Source organism: Physcomitrium patens, chromosome 5 (genome assembly GCF_059467195.1).
Source record: "Physcomitrium patens ecotype Gransden chromosome 5, ASM5946719v1, whole genome shotgun sequence".
Classification (NCBI taxonomy): domain Eukaryota; kingdom Viridiplantae; phylum Streptophyta; class Bryopsida; order Funariales; family Funariaceae; genus Physcomitrium; species Physcomitrium patens.
Genome location: NC_143414.1, coordinates 2,981,552 through 3,006,392, shown reverse-complemented (window position 1 = coordinate 3,006,392; position 24,841 = coordinate 2,981,552). Strand labels below are relative to the sequence as shown.

The 24,841-nt window shown below is 33.4% G+C and overlaps 1 protein-coding gene across 7 annotated transcripts; it reads left to right on the top strand.

Moving 5' to 3' along the window:
- The first annotated feature begins 4,572 nt into the window (after positions 1-4,572).
- On the top strand, positions 4,573-8,061 carry LOC112282509 (putative apyrase 2). Of its 7 annotated transcripts, none has more exons than XM_090250251.1 (3): positions 4,573-4,702; positions 4,993-5,071; positions 5,272-8,061. In XM_090250251.1, the coding sequence occupies exon 3, from the start codon at positions 5,945-5,947 to the stop codon at positions 7,433-7,435; it is 1,491 nt and encodes a 496-aa protein (XP_090106377.1). In that variant the 5' UTR covers positions 4,573-4,702; positions 4,993-5,071; positions 5,272-5,944; the 3' UTR covers positions 7,436-8,061. The 7 variants fall into 7 exon arrangements, with proteins under 7 accessions (XP_090106377.1, XP_090106374.1, XP_090106378.1 ...); XM_090250248.1 differs by having other exon boundaries at positions 4,993-5,172; XM_090250253.1 differs by lacking the exon at positions 4,993-5,071 and adding an exon at positions 4,851-4,952 and having other exon boundaries at positions 4,576-4,702.
- The last annotated feature ends 16,780 nt before the right edge of the window (positions 8,062-24,841 follow it).

Below are 24,841 nucleotides of genomic sequence, written 5' to 3'. Positions count from 1 at the left end.
CATTTGTGAATAAGTCCTTAAGATCAAGATCACGAGACAAACCCAGCTTGTAAGCTGTAGTGTGCAGCAAGCAGTCTGCGAAAATCTGTCTTTGCAACAGAGTCTTGTATTTCATTCTCTGCCAAAAGAGTTGCACCACATTAGTCAAGTTTCTTCAACGCTTTCTCTACGTGAAGTACTGTGACTACCTCTCTACGAGACTAATGTAGAACTAATCATTCATACTTTCCACTGTCACGCAGTATGGCATCAACGATGAGACCAAATTCTATACAAATTCCACTTCATAATCATTTTAACATAACATAGAAACAATGGTAACTGCATCACGGGAAAACCTGCTCATATACCATCTTTCGATAGCCATGCCTAACGTCGACCTTCCAGTCATGGCGAAGTGATAATGCAATACCACAGGAAAAACCGGGGTACTAAACAAAATTTGCAACTAAAACACATGATTCAGCCTCATGACGCGTCACAAACTTGTGAGGTCGTCACGGGCCGCTACTCCAGAGGAGTATCAGCCTGGTCGCGACGGTATGCAAGAACATCCTCGGGCTGCGAGGCGGTGGTGGAGTTTCTAGGATCCAGAATCTGCTCGGGGTTGGCTAGCTTGCTACTCTGGTTAGGGTTCTGGCGCAGCTCGACGTTACCGCTCTGCGTCTCGTGAATCTCCGGCGTCCGGTGCAGAGCAGTGGTGGGATTTGGCTGCTCACCCTCGAGGCTCGGCCTTTCCCGCATCTCTCCAGACCTCTCCAGAGTTGGCTCGCCAGAGGCCATGTCCACTATCAACGAATTCCTCGAAAACTCGAAAACTAACGAACTGAAACAAATATTCCGAGGTGGGCTAGAGAGCTGTGGCAGCAGCGGTGAGAACAGATGCTAATGAGACGCAATGCGAGAAGTACAATGGAGACGCGACGATCGAAGGAACGAGTGCGGAAAAGCTTGAAGAAGCGGCAAAGTAAGTCGAGTTGGGGATGGATGAGACCTAGGAAAACGAGAATGCCAGTTGGGCGCCACTTGGGATATTTAAATTCTTGCCATCTGGGTCTTTCTGTGACTACCATGTGGACGTGGTCACAGGGGGAATTGTGGCTGTGTGTGACCGTGGATACACACAACGATCACGTTTTGTTTCAGGCGATGCCTCGAGCACTGTGATGTCTCATTGGCAAGGTTAATTATTTTTCAAGCTGATTGTTTTTCGAATGATGTAGACTCAATTATTGTTAAGAGATTACTTCACTATTTATTTATTTATTTATTTACAAGATGATCAAACATTGTACATTCTTAGAGTGCTCATTAGTAGCCATTTTGGAAGTAAATAAGTTTAAAGAAGATTTTGGTTAAAGATTTGGAGTTTATTAAAAGCATCTTGAATCTTAAAAACTACAATTTTAGTGTTATTTAGCAGGTCTTGATTATACCTATGTTACATGTCACTAAGTCAAATCACAAGTGCAATTGAAGTTAAAATACAAAATTCGGCTCGAAATTATTTGGAAATTGATTTTAGTAACTAAACTATTAAAAATAAGTAAAAGATATAATGATTAAATTTAAGATTTTTATATCATTAAGTTTATTGCATCAAAACATAAAAGATGATATTATATTGCATTGAATCAATTTGATCAATCCACTATCTAAAAAGGTTATGGAATGAAAAAGAATCAATAATAAAATGATACAAGTTTATAATAATCTTTGAATTTTTTAACAAAATAATCTTAATGTGATTATACAAATCATTATTAATTTGACCAAATTAAAAAATCATATATATATATATATATATATTAAATATTATTTTATATTTATGTGGTTCTACAAGTTTATTAATGCACAAAATATTGAACCAAAATTATCTAAAGTATTGACATTAATTTATTGGTTTATTTTTAATATATATATATATATATATATATATATATTTTAAAAAATCTTAATGATATAAGAGTGGATTTTTAAATTTTAGAAGAAAATATGTTAAATATTGCCAATGAGGTGGATTTTAGTTGTATTGCTCTTATATATATATATATATATATAGACATAGATATTAAAGTAATATATTTTTTTCTTTTTCTTTTTTTGAAATAACAAATAACCAAAATCTCTTCAAAGATAAATATTAAATAAAATTAATGTAATATCAATGAAAATGTGATAATTTATAATTATACAAAAATGATTAACTTTTCATCTCATTTTAATAAAATAATGTAGCAAATTTTATTTTGATTTTGTGTTTGAATATTGAATATATTCTATAGAACATCATACAAAAAAATTATGAATTTTTTGCAAAAATATATCATTAGAATGTTATAAATTAACTATATGAACATGCAAAGATACAATTATAAATTTGTTTGAGCCACAAGATAAACATGACTTAAGAGAGAAATTTCTAAGAATAAAAATGACTTTATTCTTACTACTTTATATTCTTTGCAATTTTAGATATTTTTTGTTCAAGTTGTTGTGGCCTTGTCACTCACAAAAGTTTTTAAGAAGCTTTAGAACTAGTGTTGTTTTGCTAAGTTGCTAGAAGAAATATTCTAAGAAGACTTATTATAGAAGCCTTCTCTTACAAACCTTTAAAAAAAGTATGCAATTATCTAAAAGAATTAAAATTTAAAAAACATAGAGGATTTTAGTAGGACTTTGAAGTCTATGTCTATGGGATTTTATTTTTTATTTATTTTATTTTGTTAGTATTTCATGTAAAAATATTACTAATATATATTAATAAGAAAAACATAATATATATATAATTCGTATAAGATCTAAGCTAAATTATTATCAATATTAAGTGAATATTTTTTAATATAAAAGAGTAGATAAATTTCACACTATTATATTATTGATTACATTGTGTAAAATATGTATGTTTTGACATCCTAGTATTTCATTATTTTAAATTACATAATAAAGTAATAAAGAAATAAAGAAATATGAATTCAAAGATACCTTCTAATTGGCTGCATTCTTCAATGTTAATTGTTTTCATCAAAACTTTTGTTTCATTGTTTTCATCAAAACTGAACTTAACTTGCCAATTCACATGGCCTTAATAGAACCATTCATAGACTAAGGAGCTTGGTAAGAAGATGATTGTAGCTTTCTTTAGAACCTTAAGGTTTCTTTTATGTGCATTCTTTGTTTTGTCAAGATATAGGTGAATTTTAGTACTAAGTAGTGCCTTTCCAATTCTTTGTATGATGGCTTATTTTGTTAATGCATGATACCTTTCATGGTTGGAAAATGTTTGAGCATGTCAAGAGGAGTAGTTTTCATTACTTTTGCTTCTATACAATTTTGAACAATGGGAATGACCTGATTCTGATTGCTAAAATGGTGATTCATCTGATATCCAAATAAGACTGTGGATTACAACTGTTCTGCTTTTATAAAGTCAAAATTGCATTGCTGTGCACAAAGCACAGATCCATCATTTGGAGCCAAAAACCCAAAGGGATTTGAAACATTTCAGCAGCAGTTCCATATTCTCAAGCCTCAAGTGTCACTAGATTGTATTCTTTTATTTCTTCTATCTTGGACAAAAATTTATTTTTATTTTTATTTTTTTGCATTTCATGATCTATTTATTATCTTCCCTTATCTCTCTCTCTCTCTCTCTCTCTCTCTCTACCTTTTGCGTTTTTATTTAGTTATTACTTATGATTTCATTCTCTAGATGTTTTCTCCTCAAGAACCCCGTTGAATTTGTTCTCATATGTTTCGTGACAATGGCACGGGTTCAACAAGTAATAGTACAATCAATACTTGAATATATGTATACATACATACATACATACATACATATACACAAAATAAATAGTTTTGGTATCATTCTGAAACATTTATTTATGGACAATCCCATCAATAATTAGAAATATAACATGTTGGAGTTATGTGCACATCCAAGTTAGAAAGTGATCCTTCATTCAATTTTTTTTTATATATATATATATATATATATAATAATAAAGTTTTGGGGGAGGGAGGGAGGGGGAGGCTGGAAGAGAAAAAGGTTCCCCCTGAACGAGGGGACCCCGTCAAAAATTTGAATTGACAATTACTAGTTTAAAAATTCGAGACGATGTTCACGAATCTCCTCTCGACATGCATCCACGAATCAGATCCTACCCCGCCCCCGCCCCCACGACTACTAGATTGGCACGTGGCACACAGGACTCCTCCCGAATTCCGACCACTTGTGAAGGGTCTCCCTCGGGAGCATCAATCAGTGCCCTCCACGTGGTTGCGACAGCGCTGGGGAATTGTCACGTAAGCACCCATGATGTAACGTTTTCACGAAAGCAGGTCTCGAGGAAATGGGACCGTCCGCTGCATTTCGAGGAAGATCGTGGCCGTCAATTTAATCTGACGTGCGGAAGATTAACCTGATTCATTATATCCTGGTCAATTCCAGCCGTGGATTTCAATTGACCTCTCCGTCATCGTTAGATGTCATTCAGAGTGATGAATGATAATTGTTGGATGTAGACGGATATGGATGAATTAGTTGGTTATCTTAAGGTGGCTGGTCGGGGGGGGGGGGGGGGGGTTGGGTGTGTGCAGAGGCCATTGAAGTAACTCAAGCATGGCGCCGTGTTGACGACGCGCAAGTATTGACGGACAATTCCGGCGCAGGGATCTCCCCGTGCAGATCGCCAACGCAGAGGTGTGCGGCCGGAACATTGTGATCCGATTTCGCATAGGGTACTCGTTAAACTTTTTTGGGTCTGCTGGTATTGGGGTCCTTCTGGTAGTGAAGGAGTGGTGTTGATAGCGGCTTTTCGGGGATCTGGCTGACGCTGATTATGTGGTAGTGTTTGACGCCGCCGCCGCGGGAGGAGTACGCGGAAGCTGAAAAGTTGTGTGAATCCGAGCGCGTGAGAGGCGCTTGAATTTCTTGTGGTTTTGAAGCGAAGGTTTATTTGTTTTTGTTTTGTTTTGTTTTGTTTTTTCCAGTTAAATAAGGTGCCATTATTCGTGAATGGCGGATGCACTTGAACCAGGAGAGTTTCGCCGTGTAAAAGCAGTATGTCTGGTGGGTGTCGTTTGTAGCGTGCACTCTGCTGCGCGTTTGTGGTGAAGTTTGGGTGGGAGGCACAGCAGGGCTTTGGTGATTGAGACTGAAACGTATTTGCGGTAATGGAAATTTGTAAACCATTGGACAATGTGTCGCCCAAGGTTGTTTGCTTTATGTTGTTTCTGTACTGTGAAAGCCCTAATTTGTACTGTTATCAGGGGGATTGTGATTGAAGAATCCTTGTCGCGGCGTCCACGTTGGAGCTTATGTTATTGCCAGGTGAAGAAGATGAGATTTTACGGAAGGGCTTGAACACTTTTTGCTGCCTTGGTAGCCATATCAATGGGATGTGGTGGATAGCTTGAAAGTGAAATTGCCAATGTCTCAACAGTGATGCATGTTTCTGAGGGATTTCTGGACCGGAATGGACTGGCTAGTGCTAGGTCGCTGCGTATCGGATTATATTTTCCTCAGTCTAAGGACAATACATTGCTGACTTCATTGCGAGCTGATCACAAGTTACCATGCAACCGCGATTTGTCCACCCAACTGCTTCGAGTATAGGTGGCAGTTGTTATCATGGTGTTACATGGTCCGTCGAGAAAGGTTGATTCCTCGCCTGTCTACCATGTGTAGACGGAGAAGCCAGAAGAGGGGTTCGAGAAAGTAGCGGGACTGAGGTGCTGGTCTTCTGTTGAAGGACCAAGGAAGAGTTTCTAGGGTTGAAGTTGAACGAAGTAGTTAATTCTAATTCTTATACGTGTCTCAATTTGACCCTTCCCTGAGAAGAAAGGCGATTTCTAATCTTTTCGACGACTAGATTTCGTATTAAATATGCGATATTGATTACATTTATCCGTCCACACACGTGAAGCAGATTGTGCAAGCAAGATGTCTGAAGATAAGCTCGGATGCAACAGCGTGTGGAATGGAGATTGTTGTGTCCGCGAAGGTGACGCAGTATGCAATGGCAAGGCCTCGAAGGGCCTGTTTCTGAATCTTATGCCCAAAAGTGATTCGCGTTCCCTGAGCACACTTTTCTTCCTTGGTTTACCACTAGCGCTCCTCTCTGCTATTATGGTATTGATACCTTGTGTCATGGTGCACAAACCCGAGATGTTCTGGTATTTGCCGTTCAGCTATGGCAAGATAGTTCCGCCAGTTTCGAAGAAGTATGCTGTAATCTTCGATGCTGGCAGCTCTGGCAGCCGGATCCACATTTACTGTTTCGATCCGAACTATGAGCTGGTCAAAGTAGGTAACGAGCTGGAGATTTTCATGCACTCAGAACCAGGATTGAGCGATTTTGCCAAGGATCCCCGAAAAGGAGCGGAGTCGCTGCGGCCTATGCTGGAAGAAGCCTTGCGAGTGATACCTGCAGAGCAACATTCTACAACACCGCTGCGACTTGGAGCGACAGCTGGATTAAGACTACTCCCTGGGGATGAAGCTGTAAATCTTTTGAAGGAAGTACGCACGCTGTTGGGTAGTAGCGGCTTTATGTTTCAGCCAGAATGGGTGAATATCATCGATGGAACACAGGAAGGCTCGTACCAGTGGGTGACAACTAACTACCTTCGTGGAAGTCTTGGTAGAAGATTGGATGAGACTGTGGGGATCGTGGACTTGGGTGGGGGCTCAGTGCAAATGGCGTATGCCATATCAGATGAAGATTACATCAATGCTCCTAAGGCTGGAAAGGATGAAGTCGCGAGCGTCCAGCAAGTCAAGCTTCTAAATATGACCTACAATCTCTATGTTCACAGTTATTTACATTATGGCCTGCTGGCCTTTCGTGCGGAAGTGTTCAAGCACAGTGAGGGGACTACTTGTCCTTGCGTCGCAAAGGATTTCGAAGGCTCATATATGTACGCTGGAGTGAAACATATGGCCGCAGTTAGAGATGAAGGGTCTCATTACATGGACTGTCGAGCTTTGGTAGTAAAGATCCTTAACGTAGATCACGCTTGCAAGCATTTAAAATGTACATTTGGAGGCGTTTGGAATGGTGGAGGTGGAGATGGATTTAAGCAGCTCTTTGTTGCATCTTTCTTCTTTGACAAGGCAGTTGATGCTGGAATTATACGTAACAAGAAAGTTGCTTCTGCAGTCGTCGCACCAAGTGAATTTGAGCGGGCTGCCAAGAAATTCTGTAGTCTGAGTTTAGCCGAGATTGTGCAGCGATTTCCCAAGCTGAAGGAGCAGAAGAGAAAGTACATATGTTTGGATCTTGTGTACCAGTATATTCTGCTCGTCACTGGCTTTGGAATTGACCCGAATCAGAAGGTCACTCTTGTGAAGAAGATCTTGCACAGGGGTTCTGAAGTTGAAGCATCCTGGCCACTTGGGAGCGCAATAGAGCTTGTATCTGGTTATCAGTGACGCTGCACCTCCTGAGTACTGGCTCCAACCTCAGCGTTTACTCCCCCACTTCACGAAGTTTTCAAAGGACAGATGAATGGTTATTGACATTCTTATCGTGCACTTGCTCTGCTCGAGTGTTTTTCCCCTCTATTCAATTGAGATGTACAGACATTCATGAAGCTATTGCTTACTACCAGCAATATCTATTTCATTTTTTTTTTTTCGCAACATTATCCTTCCAATTTAGGTATATCCGACGTGCTTTTTATGCGTAGCGTATGGGTTTGGGAGCAAAGACAACTATTAGTTGGCATTGGAGTTGGACCCTTCGTGCTCTTCACTCCTGACTGTCTCTACCCCTAGTTTGACAATTTCATGTTGCCATTCTTGAGGGTTTACAAGACAGACACATCGTTTTGAGAGGGAGTAGGTTTCATTCTGATTTAGTGTGGTATTCGTGAATGTTGTGTACTAGTTGGTTTGTCATGACAACAACCTAGAAAGAGTAAAAACACGGACGATTTCACATCTTAGAGATGGAGACATATCGAATCTCTCCTATTGAAGTGTACTCGTATTTCGATCTGCAGACTCATATTAAGCAGAAAATGATTGATTATACAATTGACAAGTTATATTCTCAAGCCCCCTTCGTTTTTGCAGCTGCATGCCACACTAATGCAACCAAGCTAATGCTGCGTTCATCACTGTCTTGTGTCTAGTTTCTGTTGACGTGTCCAAGTGTCTCCAGTTCCGCAGCATTGCGCACGTAGCGCTCAATTACAGAAAACTACATTGTTCTCTGCTTTCTTGCTGAGGATTCGATCACTGCTCAAATTCCAGCAATTAATTTCACCTTTGCTTTGTTCCAAACTCGACTGAGTACTCATTTGCAAGTTCAAGCTATTTTACAGTCACGTGCGACTAATGCGTCCCAGTAAAATTTCTCTAACCAATCTCCTCACAATTTAATTACTACATGTTTCTGCAAAAATCCATAAGATTGGTAATGTTAGACACTTTCAGGTGAAATCAACTTACTCCCGACAGCAAGTCCATTCTGTTAATGCAGAATTTGATTTTGCGTGAGAGGCAGGCATAAATTTGACATGAGGAAGTTTGGGGAATAACCCAGCATGCTTCAGCTTTCAGGCCAACTTGTGTGTATAGTCCTCTTCCAGAATACTGTAATGAATTATTCTCGCATTCTTGTAGATCATTGCTCAGCTTTTGATGGTTGAACGTCGAATGGCCTCTGTTGATGTTACGTTTAATGGTACAATTCCAGAACAATGGCATCATTGCACATGTTTCAATGACAACATTTAACAGGTTTTCAATTCTGAAAGTAATGTTCGGAATCTAATATTATATATTATTCGTAAAAGAAAGACCACTCTACGAGAAAAGATTTTGGCCAGGTTAAGACAAACTCCGATTGAAACCACTACTTTTTCATGTGTTGAGTTTCTAAAAATGTCTCAGTACGAGAATTCAAGCTCAATCATGTAAATCAGCATGCAGATGGCTCAAAGGTTTTGGCAGCGCGGGGAGCTCTTGACCCCGTAGAATAGTCGTCTGCTCAGGTCCACCTCAAGGGACTTCCCGAAGAACCCCGACAAGAATTCCTCACCGAAACGCTGTGAAAACTATTGACCATTCTTCCACAGCTTGCCTTTCAAGAGGCTGGGTTGTTACCTGTCCTGGTTACACCAGTTCAGCAGCGAAACTCCCAACTACTGATTGGTGACACATCCCCTCCATATTCGCTTCGCATGTGCGGATTGCACTGCTGACAAAGCTAGTGATGCAGTCACGCAACACGCATCATGTCTTCCATGTAACCTGCTAATGCAATCTACGCCCTCTCGTGGTTGGAGACTTCAGTTTCGAAGTCATAATCTGGAAATCATTCGTCCAGCTAGTGATTCCCCTCAACAACACTGGGTGCTCTCCCTCTACAAATGAAAGCTGTTTTTAACATTGCAATGAAGCTCGAAAAGGTTGAAAGTCTGATCAGTGTCCCACCCACCCACAAGAAGCTTCTGTGCGTCGGCTTCCAGGGCATGAATTTTTCAGTTGTTTCTCTTCACGGTTGTGGCGCTGATTCGTTCGAGTTTCAAATGAGAAATCACCGAATCCCTGCCTATTGGGCTCTAGAAAGGATCCACTGCATGGTGATCGTCTGTGGCGGTTGTGCTAGTTTCTAGAAGTTGACGTTAACTTCGAGGAGATGACTGACTTCGCTTTAGAAATACCAAATATTGGTTTTGGCCCGTTTCAAAACTAAGTTTGCGAGGAATAAGTAAAACGGAAACAGTATCATATATTGTAAAGCTCCCAGAATGTTGTGGCGATTGCGACCATTTGACCACAAATGCGACCGTCTGTACTCATCGACCTCAAGGAACTAAAACGTGGACATAAATGTTTGGGGATCAAATGTAGAATACGTTCGAATGATACGTTGCCCAAGAGTTGGAGTAGATGCTTAATCCTGAACCCCAAATACCATGCCACGAGAAACGAAGAAAACATGAGCGCAGATCTTGTGACAATAATTGTAGGAATTCCTGCAATATCGTGCTACTTTTGATCGAGATATATCCGTGATAATTTCCGACGGTTGTAGTGCTTCTAGCAGGTTTGAATTACATGCATTTTGAGAAAAGAATCGGAGCTTCAAGAACTATCTCACGGATTGGAACACCGACAATCACCATACTTCCGAGAATAAACTCACGAGTTTGAATTCTTCAAGCTTTCCAGCAGCGATGTCGCATCCAACTGAAGAAATGAAAATAACAAATGCCAGTACTAATTAATCTCAGTGCCACGTTCAACAGAGCCCACTTTTTGATCAGCTCGAAAAGATCATTATATGCTATTGTGGACTACCTTCGCTCTATCGTGCTCCTAGTGCGAATACTTCGAGTGAATAAATTACGAATGTGTGTTGCATGTTGTTGCTCAAGCCCGATAGTGTACTTGTATAAAGTGCGCCGCGTTGGCCGGTTCTAGACCTGGATAAAAAGACAACTCCGATGATCCAAGCTGGTGGCTGGTGGCAGCAAGAACCGATGATAAGTCAACAATCTCTCTCTATCTCTTTGCACAGTTCTTTCTATTACTTGAGGACATTTAATATCTCCCACTAATCACTACGCAAACATGAGCTATGCTTGAGTGTTATTTTCAGAACTGGTATTCAAATATGGGTGACTGGATTGTACGCGCCGCTGCTGAAATGTGAGATTTGAAACAAGTTATGTCTTGGCAATAGCTGAAAAAAACTAATCCTGGAAAGCTCCATAGATTATCAAGCCCCCAGATCTCGATAACGCCGGCGCTATCCGCAGCTGTGGAGGGGATATTGATTTCGCCGATGTTGGGAGACATTGGAATATATATATTTCTTTCAATCCATGCAAGAGCTTGTGGACCCCCTCTTCCTGACACTCTACCGGTTGCTCCTCCTCCTTTAACTTCACAGTGGCATCGAGGTTGATAATCTTGGGGTTAACAGAGTCCAGGACAGGGGTTGTAGCGTTGTCGCCTTTATTTTTTCGCCTCGCCAGGATCTTCGGCACTCTTAGCAACATTCCATGCAATGATCGCCCATTGCAGATTCGCCGGAGGTCGGGTATCCTGGTTATTCCCCCTGCCCAAACATCCTTGACCGTGGTGATTCATAAACCCCGCCATTTCGTCTGAGGGACTGTTTAATTGGGATTCCTTCTGGTGGGGGATTCCCCGTCAAAAACTTTGAGGATTCTTCCTTAAAGGACGATTGCGGGAGCTCTAATCTGCGAGGTTGCCATTGCTTGCCTGGACGATCCTGCAGCTCTGCGACACTCATGGTTGGGGTTTGAGGTGTAAAATGAGGAGGAGCGTTTAAAATGCACTCGGAGCGATCTAGTCGTGTGCGGAGCGAGGCGGCAACAGAGTAATTCAGAGAATTGGCCAAGGAGTTTGGGGTAGCGGCGGCTGCTTGAACCTCTCGAGGAGATGGACATACTGGCAATGATGAGGGCAGCGAGTCTGGAAAGTTAAGCGTTGCCTTTGGCCCCGCAAACAAACCACGGCGGCATCTTAAGCTCTTGCTGCCATTTAGGCTGTGGGAAATGAACCTAGCCAAATGCGTGACCGCTTGTTCGGCTCGCGAATCTCTGAGACCCATTTACCCCACGCAGCATGCGCACTCCCCTGTACTTGAGGACGGGAAGAGTGACAATCTCAGAGGCCTTCTGATCACTGGTGGAAGAGGACCCCGCCTGGGAATCGTTCATCGAGTTCTTCGAGCTCATGACTTTTATCTTCCCTTCGCTGAGTTTCAAAGACACAGAGCCCCGGAAGAAACCATGATCTCAGTTAATTTGAGAGAAAGTGATCAGTGCTCGACAAGATTCTATACTAGATTTTTTTTTCAATACTAATTTCTTTAGAGCCTAAGAGGAAGGTGAGTGCCTTGTCTACAAGGTGAGCATTGGCCGTTACTTTGAAGAAAAGCAAAACATTTCAGTCCTAATCATCAAATGCTATTTCTTGAACACAATCAAAATGAAATGTTACAACTTTCTAAAATTAATTTATCACTCTTTTGTGTTTCTTTTGTAACTTTTTTTAAATTTGCTTGGATTGGTTAAAGTTTGATTAAGATTATCAATGAATACTTAAAGTTTATTTAAGATATTATTAGACCTGATAGTATTGTTGTGCATTTCTACTTATCTTCCTCAATTAAGTCTCGATGCATTCTCAAGGAAGAATACACGTAATACAACAACATATTGATAGCTTATGGTATAGGCTAACAATGTGGTGCATATATAGATAACTTATCTTGCAAGTCAAGACATGTGTCTCGTAAATTGGACATGTGTTGGAGGTCCTATAGAATGTCACCATTTAGCTTTTAGATAGATAGTATATATAGAAACAAAAGTAAAGTCTTCTTTACTCTTGCCAATTTCTTTCTTGCTTCCAATCTAGTTTTAAGAATGTCTAGATTTTAAATCTTTAGCAATAGCCATTCTATTTTTTTTTTGAATATATGTACTTTTTTACTATTATTTTTTCATCTCTCTTAGATACTTATCTCATTTTTTTATGTATCTTTTTTTGAAATCTTGTCCTTGATGAATTAATAAGAGTGCTAATTTATTGTTTTTATCTTATTTTAGAAGAGAGTGGATTATCCTACTTCTAATATTATATTTAAAAGATTACGGATTATCCACCTGTCAAAGACATGAATCTCAAGGAAAACAAATTCTTAATACACTCATGTATAATTGAAAGGAACTAGAAAGTCACTCAAAGATGATATAATATTGAACTAGAATGGCTATTGCCAAAAATAAAAAGACTAAAAAGTCTTGAAACAAGACTTGGACTAGATAAATTCTATGAAGAGCGATTTTCATACGTTGAAGAAATCTAAGATGCAAAAAATTGTATTTGCCACATACTTTGATCTTTGTTCTCTTCAAAGATGGTTGATAGATCCTCTCAGCCATCAATAGTGTCTTATACTAGGACAAAAAGACCACCATGTTATTTAATCGTTGTTGAGGCCTTCGTAACTTCTTTCAAATAAAATATTTAGAACACCATCAGAAGTTATTTCTATCTCTAATAAAATCATCAAACATTGGGACTGTCTCCCAAGGTTGTGATACCAAATACATTGCATCTCGCCATCTATTCAAGGAAGGACATGTCATTCTTGAAAATCTTCATATTAATTTTATCCTCTCGAAGGTTGAAACAATTACAATGTCTTATTTGGTAAGTCTACAAATAAAAGCTCTTGAGTTGAATCTATTGGTTGTTGCTTCCCCATCTCCTTAGCATCACAAATACATAGAAGCTACAAAGAAAGATAAAAGGTAGAATATTAACTTCTTCTGATGTTATTTTTTTTATAGCAAAAATTTGCTATTCTTCATCTTGATATGATCAATGATAAGCTTCAACTCTCTTTGTTGTATTTGCAAGATTCTTTATTGGCTCCCATGTGCATTCACTAATATCATATCCATGCCAATGAACAAGATATTCTAATCTATTTTGATGCCACCTTGAATTTAAAACTTCTATATCTCAAACTCTTAATTATTATTAATTTCTATAGGAAGAGGTGGTATTTGTCTTCTTCTTGAGATATTCATTGTCTTATATGGCTCAAAAGGAGACACGTAAAATACAAGGTGGATCTTCATAGACTCTAATAATTGTAATCGATAAGCAACATGATTGACTTATTCACAAATAGGAAAAAGTTTTAGCCTACGATAGTCCAACTTATCACAAAGATGAGTAGTCTTGATATTTCAATAAAGTAACCATACTTATCACTGACATTGAATTGTGGTTGCTCCTTGCCATAGGCATCTATATTGATCTTTTATTGTTCTTAAGCTCCCTTTAATTGTGTCTTCATTGTCGCATGTAACTTTGACAAAAAATTTATTAAATCTTTTGCCGGAAGATTATTAACTTTTGAAAAGTCAAAAGTATCAAGTCATGGATGATAACTATAATTGGTAAAGAAAGAAGTTTGTTGAGTAGAAGAATGTACCAAATTATTGTATGCAAACTGTGCTAATGGTAAAAGTATTGTCCAATCATCTTGATAAAAGTAGATGGTATACCTCAAATATTGCTTCAGAACTTGATTCACGTGTTCCGTTTGTCCATCAATTTGAGGATGAAAAACCAAGGAGAGCTTTATATCCACCTTTAGAATCTTGAATAGTATTTTTTAGAATCTTGACACAAATTGAATCTCTTCATTCAATATAATATCTTTTGATAGTCCATAATAACAATAGATATTGACAATGAAAAGCTTGGCTATTTCTTCATCAAAAATAGATTTTGTATACAATACAAAATGTGCCATTTTTATGAAGTAATCTACCATTACAAATATAGAGTCATATGAACTTAAATTTGAAAGATCTGTATTAAAATCTATAGAAATAGAAGACCATGGTTGGTCATATATAAACAATGGTTAAAAAAGTCCATAGGATTGATGACGAGGAATTTTTGATCTTGAACAAATGTCAGATAACTGAAGAAAGTCTTTTACCACCTTCCACATTTGTGGCCACTAAAATCTCTAAATATAAGCTCTAAAGTCTTATTGTATCCAAAATATCATGTTATTGGAAAGTCATGATGTACCAGAAGAACACATAAACTTACTTTTTCTTTTGGAATATATAAACATCCTTTGAAATAGAGTATGATGCGAGCTAGAGAAACCTAACTTATATGGATGTTTCTATCTTCGAAAGATAACATTAATAGAAAAACATTATTGGAGCTTGAAATCCAGCAATTGGAAAAGTTACCTAAAGATCTACGAGTTGCAGTAGAGAAGTTAAAGAAAGGAAGATTAAAAAATAAGAAAGATTTGATAGAACTCATAAATTGAGGCCTAAGCCTATAGAGATTGAAGATTGGATTCTAATTTATAATAGCAATTTATGATATCAGCATAGCATTATAAAAATATTTGCAAAAAAAAAATTCGGACCATATGTAGTAGTTACAGTCCATAATAATACTACATATATCTTGAGTTAGATGGATCTATCATTAGAATTTCAATAATAGAAAAGAAAGTAAAGGCTTTTAAGAGAAGAGATAGGTAATTCAAAATAAAATACCTTAAAGAATTCTTATGTCAATATTTAGATAAAGAATATGAAGTAGAAGAAGCTATGAGTGATTTAAAGAAATTTCAAGAGAATGAAGAGGAATAATATATGGCACATAGTAGAGGATGTGCAAGTTCAAAGAAGGTGGATGTTATATTATGATTATTTATAGCATGTAAAAATTATCTAAAACATATAAAATATTTATAAGTGATAATATATATTAGAATAATTAATAAATTAATTTCAAGAGATTTGATGTAAAAAAATTATTTTGAGGTTTACCTATATTGATTATAATATTTAAATTATATAAGATTTAAATATTTAATATAAAATTTCAAAAAAAGATTGGACTTCAAACATGAAGATCTAAACCTCTAAGAAATCTTATTTGGAAGGATGAAAGAAAGCTATGGATGAATGAAGGTAAAAGATAAAGATCTTCATTCCTATTAATCAAAGGTCATACCTAATAGGCATTCAGTAGGCTATCTACAACCATAACAAAAGTTTTGACAATTTTAGAAGGAGCATTTGACAATTAAAAGGAAGTATTATAAGATTTATGGTTTGGACTATAATTTGTATACAAATTTTAGAGAATTTGGAATTAAGGTAATGAAATTATAGCCATATAAAATTAAGGTGTCTTTTAAAGATATACTATTGCTCTTTTGAGGATACAATGAGTTTTACAATATATTTTGGAGATTAAAAGAAGCAATTGTAAGAGTGATTTTAAGACCTACGTCTTTTATAAAAGAATTTTTATATTTGGAGTTTTTATGAAGGAATTATAGAATGCTAAAGACAACATATGTAATTCAAAGGCAATAAATGAGTTGTTTTGTTGATAGTAATGGTTGAAGCCATATCTTCAATTTCTAGTGTTATATTATGCATTATCCTATTTAAAAATATATCAAGCATTTGACTATAGAAGGTGAGGTTGTGTTTTATAAATATTTAAGAATCCTAATATGTTTCACTTTTATAGAAGAATGCAATTTGAATTTTAATTTAAAGTCGTTAAATCCAATACAAAGTACTCAAAAATACTCTTCTTAGTAATTTCAACCATACATAAACTCCAATTATCTTATTACTTTATAATTAAGCAATTTTGATTTTTCTTTATAAATCCTAATCCTAATTAGCAAGCTTTAGCAAGCTATAGCTCCTAATCTAACCATCTACTTAGAGCAAAAGTTTGCATACAAATGCCACTATAAGTCTTCTATGTGTTCAAAAAAAATTCATCCCAATCCAACATATAAATCGTGAGAAAATGCCCAAAAACCACAATAATGTTTCTCGGCTATGAACTTGAAAGTTGATACAAATGTTCTAGCAATGATTTTTTCTTTTTCAACTATTAAATTCAATTCAAAATTGATGTATAGCTTGATCTTTAAGTCTTCTAATAACATGCCTAATTACACTTCGATTCAACTTGTAGATCTTTAAATATCATAGAATTCCTATTCAATACAAAATTGCCAACTTCTAATACCTTCTTATACCAAAATCTAGATTTCTTTCAATTGCACCATTAGATTATTACAAAATTTTACATATATTTAGACCATCTAATTAACCAAGTACTATCAAATTTTGAATTACAGATGTGACACCAATTTTATGAACTAGCCGAGAGTGCTAGTCCTAATTGTATTACATAAATTACAAGTCACTAATATAAACCTTAACTTTAAACAATAATTGTAAAGTCAAACCAAACTCTTGTCAAAGACAAGAACAAATAAACAAGTGAGATTTCTCTTAAAGAAAGATGATAAAATAGAAATAACTTGATATATATATTAAGAAAGAAATTGAAATGACTATTACCAAAAGCTAAGAAAACTAGAGACCCTTGAAACTAGACTGGAAGCAAGAAAGGAGTTGGCAAGAGTAAAGAAGGCTTCACTCTTATCTCTATATATACTATCTAACTAGGGACTATGTGGCAATGTTTTATAGAACCTCCAATATGTGTTGACTTTGTAGGACACATGCCTTGACTTTCAAGGCGAGTTTTTCTATGTGTGGGCCATATAGTTAGTTTGGTCTTCAAGCTAACAACATGTGTGGCACATGGCCAACTTGTTCACTACATTTCTAATCCAAAAAGTCAATTAAAGACACCTATAAAGTCAAAGCAACATCCATAAAGCTTCTAAGAAGCTTCTATAGTAAATATTATAGAATTAACTTACTTTTATCTACTTTTACTTATTTCTACCTATTTATACATGTAATTATTGGCTTACATGCATATGTCTATGACAAGTCTACAAAAACAAGCCTTTCATCTTTGAATTAGCTCCAACCTAGTTCTACAATTCTAATTGCTAACATTAAATGAATCCCTATTTTATCTTAGGTAGTCAGTTTTGTGATTAGAGGTCTGATTCTGATCTTATTTCACAAACAGTCAATCTCCAGATATCAATCAAATCTATCATAGGATTTTTTAGCCCAACCCTATCCTCAACTTAATCTTAGTATCAATCATGCTAATTATTTATCACTTCTAATTTTATTTTATTAAGTTATAGTCTTTTAAAGATAGTAAAAGAGTTTCTACAGCCTAGAAGGTAAAATTACTAACCAACCTTTAATTTACTAACTATTAAGATAAAAAAATAAACTAAATAGCTTTTATAAAAGCCATGTTTAAATATCTTGAATTATTATTGAATCAAGATAATTAGATATTAATTAGAAATTATTTTTGATTATATTTTTATTATATAGTTGTATTACTACATGATATTGAACAAATTTTTGGCTTAAAAAAAATTTCCAAAAGTGTGTGTTATTAGGTTAAGAAGCTATATATCAAAATTTCATGGTATTTAAATATTTAATTTGTGAGATATGAAGAAAATTATACATGGGTGTATGTAAATAAGGATTTCAAGCTATTTTTAGGATTTTGGCAATATCTTAAGATCTATAATAAATTTGAATTTGAAATTTGTGATGATAGTTGTTGAAAGTACATCATTACTTCATGTAAACTTTCGATCTGTTTGGATAGATTAATTATGAAATATGAATTGTTGAAATTCAAGAAAAATTTATCTCAAGGATATATAATGTTTTATAATATTTTTATCATATTTTTGGTGATCTTTGATACTTGAGGCTTATGTATTGATGTAATTACTTCTATAGAAATAATTTTATATATAAATTTGATATTTTTTTAATTTTGTGACTTTGTTTAGCAATTAATGATAGCTAAAAGCCTAGTGCTTTTGTAAATAATTTTTTTTCTATTTCGACACTAATCTTGATAAATAAGTTTTTAAAAACTTTGGAGCTTTTATGATTATTTGACTTGTTCTTTTTCAGCCAAGTCTTTATTTTTGATGTCTTTCAAATAATTAATTATTGCATACAATGGCTTGAGCAATAAATTTTTCCAAAGATTTTGCTTATGATATTCTTAATAATAAATCTTTCACATTATCCTTCAACTCATATCAAAATTGATTGATGAGGGCTTTGTCATTCCATTCCACATTGTAAGCAAGGTTTTAGAATTTAGCAACATATATGGTAGTTGATCGTGATTCTTATTGTAAAGATAAGAACTTAATCTCTACCACTCTATTTCAATTATTATCTCCAAATATAGCCATAAACACTTCTAGGAATGAATTTAAATCTTAAAGGAGTTGTAAATCCTTTTTTATTAATAGTATAAACTATAAAAGAATATATTTTTATAGAAGTACGTCTATGAATCCAACTTAAGTTGATCCATCAAGGTATTGGAAGAAATACAACCTTAGATAGAGCTTGACTTATTGCAAAAATCTTCAAAATTTTGATCTTATTCTATTAAACTTATTAGGTATACTAATCCATGTCTTCATTATACTTCTAGAAGTAAAACTTCTTGGATTTGGTTGTGAAGTCAATCTATTTACTTCCTTCAATTGCATAACTTCTTGACATAGATTCTGAACTTCTTCCACAAGCATAGGATTAGTATTTTCGTGGTTGACACTAGTGATGCATGAAATTTTTATTCTAAGAATATTAATAATTTTGTAAAGATCTGCAATGGTTGCAAATCTATTCTTACTTCTACTAAGTATAGCATCTATGATTTTTTTCTTCTATTTTAAACAACTGAACATATCCATAAATCAAATTAGAGGAGGAAAATCAACAATCTATAATATCAAATGAAAATTTCTACAAAGAGGGATGATCTTTCCTCTTTAAGGATAAAATTAGTGTTAAAAAATTAAATAGTTTGTTTAAAGGTAGGTAATCCAAAACCTTCAAAATACAAGAATAAAAGCAAAATAATCCACTCACTTTTAAAATAAGACAAGAATAATAAGTTAGCACTCTTGTCAAACTATCAAGGATATGAATCTCAAAGAATAAAATCTTCAATACACTCTTATGTCACTTAAAAAGACTAAAAAATCACTAAAGAGGGTAGTATATTGAATTAAAATGGCTTTTACTAAAGTCTTGAAATAAATTTAAAGACTAAAATGGCAACAACCATTTTAAATAAGTTATATTGCTTTATATATAAGAATAAGGTAAACTAGATTGAATGCTTTTTGGATCCATTGTATGACTTATAAAACTACGACAAACCACTCTTTATTTGAATTCATATTTGATTTTTTATTCTTACTTCCTATGGAGTACATTGTACTCATATTCAATAAACTTATACCTTTATAAGACTAAGCCACTAAAGCACTCACAATTCATAAGAAAGATCTTAAAAAAAATAGATAAATTGTACTACCATGCCACGACCAAAATCAAACATAGTAAAAAAAAAATATGTGATACCTATCAAAAGAAATACAAACATTTCAAATTTAATAGAAAAGACATGGTTATTTAGTACCATAAAGATCCAAAAATTCAAACCATCAATTTTTTTTGCATTATGCCATAGGCTATATAAAATTTAGCTTGTATTATCTAACATTAAGAATTTATTTTTTGATTATGTTAACTATGATTCATATGCTACTATCATAAATATGAATAAGATTTTTTAGTACAAGCTTGCAAGCTTGAAACTTATGTGTCTATAGACAATCTTCTTAAAAGCCATCAATTAGATTTTTAAAAATGATGATAATTCAAAATCATTACACAATGTCATATTATCTATGTTCTTGTTTGAGAATACACTAGGTATCTAGCTATGGAAGGAAAGTAAAAATACAAAAATTCTACCAATTCTAATAGAGCCTTAAATAAACTTCAAGTAATCTCTAATAAATCTAATCAAATTTTAACCTATTGAAATAAATTTAAAAGAAGTCATAAAAGAAATACAAAAAAATGATGATTAAATTTAAAAAAAAAAAAACAAAAATTTTTAAAGAAATATAAAAATAAAATGTTAAAGAAACAATAAAGAATCATAAAGAAATACTAAAAATAAAATCCTAATATAATCTTAATTGAAACTTTAATTGAATCTAAATCAAGCCTTAGGTCAAATCCTAATTAAAATCTTAATTGAATCTTAATCAAATCTTAGATCAAATCCTAATGAAATCCTAATTAAAATCTTAATTTAATCTTAACTAAATCTTAAAAAAATCTTAATCAAATCCTAATCAAATCCTAGATCTTCAATAAATTCTTAATAAATCTTATAGAAAAATGGAACTTCAACATTTAATGATCAAATCATTGATATCAACTCAAAATTTGTATACTTTTTAATATCTTAGTTAGAAATAAGTATAAAAAAGATGAAATCAATTGCACTTACTAATTGAGAGAAATATAAGATAATCCAATCAAGTGTTGGATGGCCTCTTATTCCAACCTAAATGCTAAACTTTTAGCATCAATATCTCTTTCTTGAAACTTTGAATTTCTCTCAAATTTCACCCAAACATTGAAAATTGAGACTAAATTCTATATAAAAGAAATTCATTTAAATCCAATTGACAAATTATTGAAGATCTTAGAAATACTTACTATCCTTCAAACTCCAAGTTTTGAGACCTCAATCTACAAAAACCTTCATATACTTCAATCTAATCATTTGATTGACCTTAAAATTTGCATACATATTTATAACTAGTATATCAACATGTTTTCCAAATTTCACTTATACACACACTATAAAATTTAAGAAATCCTTAAATTTATAAAGATATTTTTATTTTTTAAATCTTGATTCGACCAAAAATATTATTAATTTTATAATCTCTCAAAATCTCAATATTTATTTTAATAACATAAAACCAATACCTTAAAATATTTTTTTAAGTTTTCTCTCAAATTCTAATTTTTTAACTCCAAAAAAACCTTGGAATTATTGTATGGAAATAGTTTTATACTTCATGATTTGATTTCAATCTATACTAACAATTGATCCTCTATAGGTATCAATATTTGATAATTTGAGATAATTTTTACTTTAAACTATTATTAATTCTTTCTTTAACATATCTATATTAAGTTTTTATCTCATTTACTTTGATTTGGCTTATTTGTATCTCTTCAAAGTAAATAATTGTTCTTTCTATAAAAAAGTAGTATTAAGTCTAAATCTTTTAATATCTTTCTATCATTTATCTTCATTTTTCTACTACATCTTTCTATTAGGCTCTTCTATAATAACATCTATATTCTTATTTTTTACTATATATTTGTGTTATCATATGACAACAATCACAATTTTGACTTATACTCAATACATTTTTTTAAGATTGTAGTTGCTTACATCAATTTTTTATTATTTAATAATAATATAATTATAAAAAAAATTCTTCTCATGGTGTACTTAATTTAAGTACATTAAAGTTATTTAAAAGGTAATTTATTTTATTTATACAGAAGAAAGAATATAATGATAATAAACTTATAAATATAAATAGAATTTAGAATAAGAGATTCTTACCTCAAATGGATTATTCAAGCTTTGAGAGTATTGTCTTTTAGAATATGTATCCGATTCTAAAAGAATTCAAGGTTGATATTGGAGAAAGACTAAGGGGGGATATTTTAGTATCAAATGGATTTTTTTCTTAAATAGGAGTATATAAGAGGAAGACATTGGAGTTTTTGAATGACAAGATTCAAGACTATTTCAAGGTTTTCTATGTCATTTACTTCAATTTCATCTTTTTGTCTTGAGATTTTGAAAAAAGATAGAACTTATAGTTGGCTTTCTAACAAGCTTTAGGATGCAAGAAAAAGAGTCGTGTCAAAGAAATTTCATATAAATTTGTGGATGGAAGATAGTTGGAATTTTTGAGCGATGAGATTTAAGATGGGTTTGGGATTTTTTAAGTTATTTATTACATTTTTATCTTTTTGTTTTAAGACTTTGAGAGAAGATAGATCTTAATATTAGATTTCAAATAAGCCTTAGTATATAAGAAAAAAACTATAATAAGATAGATCTAAAGAAATTTGAGGATAGAAGGTTATTAGAATTTTTGAATGACAAGATTCAAGATTGATTTGAGGTTTTTTATACTATTTATTAGATTTTTTATATTAAGATTTTGTGATAAGCTAGGTATTATTGTTAGCTTTCTAACAAGTCATTGTATGCAAGAAAAGAAGTTGTGATGAAATAGATTCAAGGTAATTTGTAGATAAGAATTTTGAGGGCTGCAACTAAAGTAAGCAGCCAACTTTTCTTTAGTTTGGCTCTCAATTTTTTTAAAATTTGTTTATCAATTTTGAAATTTTGAGTTTTATAGCTTAAATTAAATTAAATGAACTAAACTTTGCTTAAATTGAGTTATTAATAAGTGATTTACAAGTATTATAGTAAGAAGAAGTTTGAATTTGAGATTAGAGTTAGGAGTTGGGTATATCTAGCCTTATAAATGATAAAAATCCAAGAACAAGAAATCTCATACTAACATTGATGTCCATATCATAATAGTAGATTCAGAGTACTACAATCTAGGAAAAATAATTTGAGAAGTAGTAATCTCTAAAATTCCATCATGATACAAAATTTTAAGTTGTATATTAAACAAGTTAGTAGTAATGGCCAATAAAGCAGCCATGAAGTCATAGCATAGTGAAGACTATGCCCAAAATATAATTCATGAGTATTATGAATTCAATACAATCTTATAATTATAAATCAAGTAATTGAACAAAGACATTGTCCTTCTGTACAATGTTTCATTAATATCAACAAGCAATATTCTACTAAATTTGAAAAGTATGTAATCTTTGTTTGAGGAAAAAAAATTATATAATTTTCCAACAAAATAAACTTGTAGCACTTAAGTATAATCATACTACTACAAACGGCGAGCTATAAGAATTACAAAACAAACTTCAAGCAGTATAATAGAAATAAGATATTCTTGAGACTTTAAAAAATACTTCGTAAGCCCAAGTTAAAGAATTAAAATCTTCTAACACCATCCTCCAATAGATTTAAGAGGGATAAACATCCATAATCAACAGACTATAAGAGCATTTTAAAGGTATGATATTAAAAACGAAGATATCAAACAAAAAATATGTACTCCTATTAGAAAAACAAGATTATGATACATCCATTTTGACCTAAATTGATCTAACAACTTTAAAAGAATATGATGTATCTATTGCATTGATAGCTTCTTTGAAAATCTTACATTCAAACCAATAAACAAAGGTATGAATTCATCTCGCATTACATCCACACGTTGTCATGATATAACAGGACTAATAGGTGAAAGAGTGTGGAAATTATAATTTAGGAGATCTTAGTTCAAAGTATTAGAAAAAATTATCTTAGAAATATAGTTAATAGTCAAAAGGGTAGTAAAACAAAAAAGTACCAATGCTGCCTTTTAGAAAGGTGACTTCGACTTCCTATGTAGGACCATAAGCAAGGCAAAACAAAGTAGATTAGAAAAATAAATGATATAGGCATATTTAGAAGGAAGTTAAGAGTAAATTCTAACAAAATTTACTTAGAAAAACTAGATATTGATACCTAGAGAGGGCCGGTTATGAATCAAGGTCAAAATCAGACCCTGAGGTACAAAACCAAGTCTTGATGACGACTCTGGGATTCTTTTGCAGATCGGAGAGTGAGATTTCATAGTAGATTAGATAGGGTTTCTATGAGCATTGATTTTGGGTGATTTGAAGTTGTTATGACTTTGTAAGAGCTTTACAAAGTCAAGATTGTTTTTGGATGACTTGGGATTTGTGAAATAAAATAGACGGTTCATACATTAGTTATTGAGGTTTAATTGTGTTGTAGAAATTACCAGGGTTTGGTTTAGGATTTTTTTAGGATTTAGGATTTGGTTAGGATTTCATTTAGGATTTAGGATTTGGTTTAGGGTTTGGTTGGGATTTAGTTTAAGGTTTGTTTAGAGTTTGATTTAGGATTTAGGATTTGGTTAGGATTTGGTTTAGAGTTTGGATAGAATTTGATTTAGAATTTAATTAGGATTTGGTTTAGGATTTGATTTAGGATTTGGATAGAATTTGGTTTAGGGTTTTATTAGAGTTTGATTTAGGATTTAGGATTTAGGATTTATTAGGATTTATTAAGATTTTTTTAGGATTTAATATTTAATTATTTTTGGCATAAAGTTTGAATGCAGTCCAATAGGATTGAATTAAGATGTATTTGAGAGATATTTGTGATCATTTTAATATTTCTTTAAGATTTCTTATTATTTCTTTGAAATTTCTTTGAGGTTTCTTTGAATTTGATTAAAGCTTATTTAGCATTATTATGGTCTAATTAGAG

Bases quoted from the DNA above. Each gene is read 5' to 3' on its own strand.
- LOC112282509 (XM_090250251.1), top strand. From the start codon at position 5,945: ATGTCTGAAGATAAGCTCGGATGCAACAGCGTGTGGAATGGAGATTGT.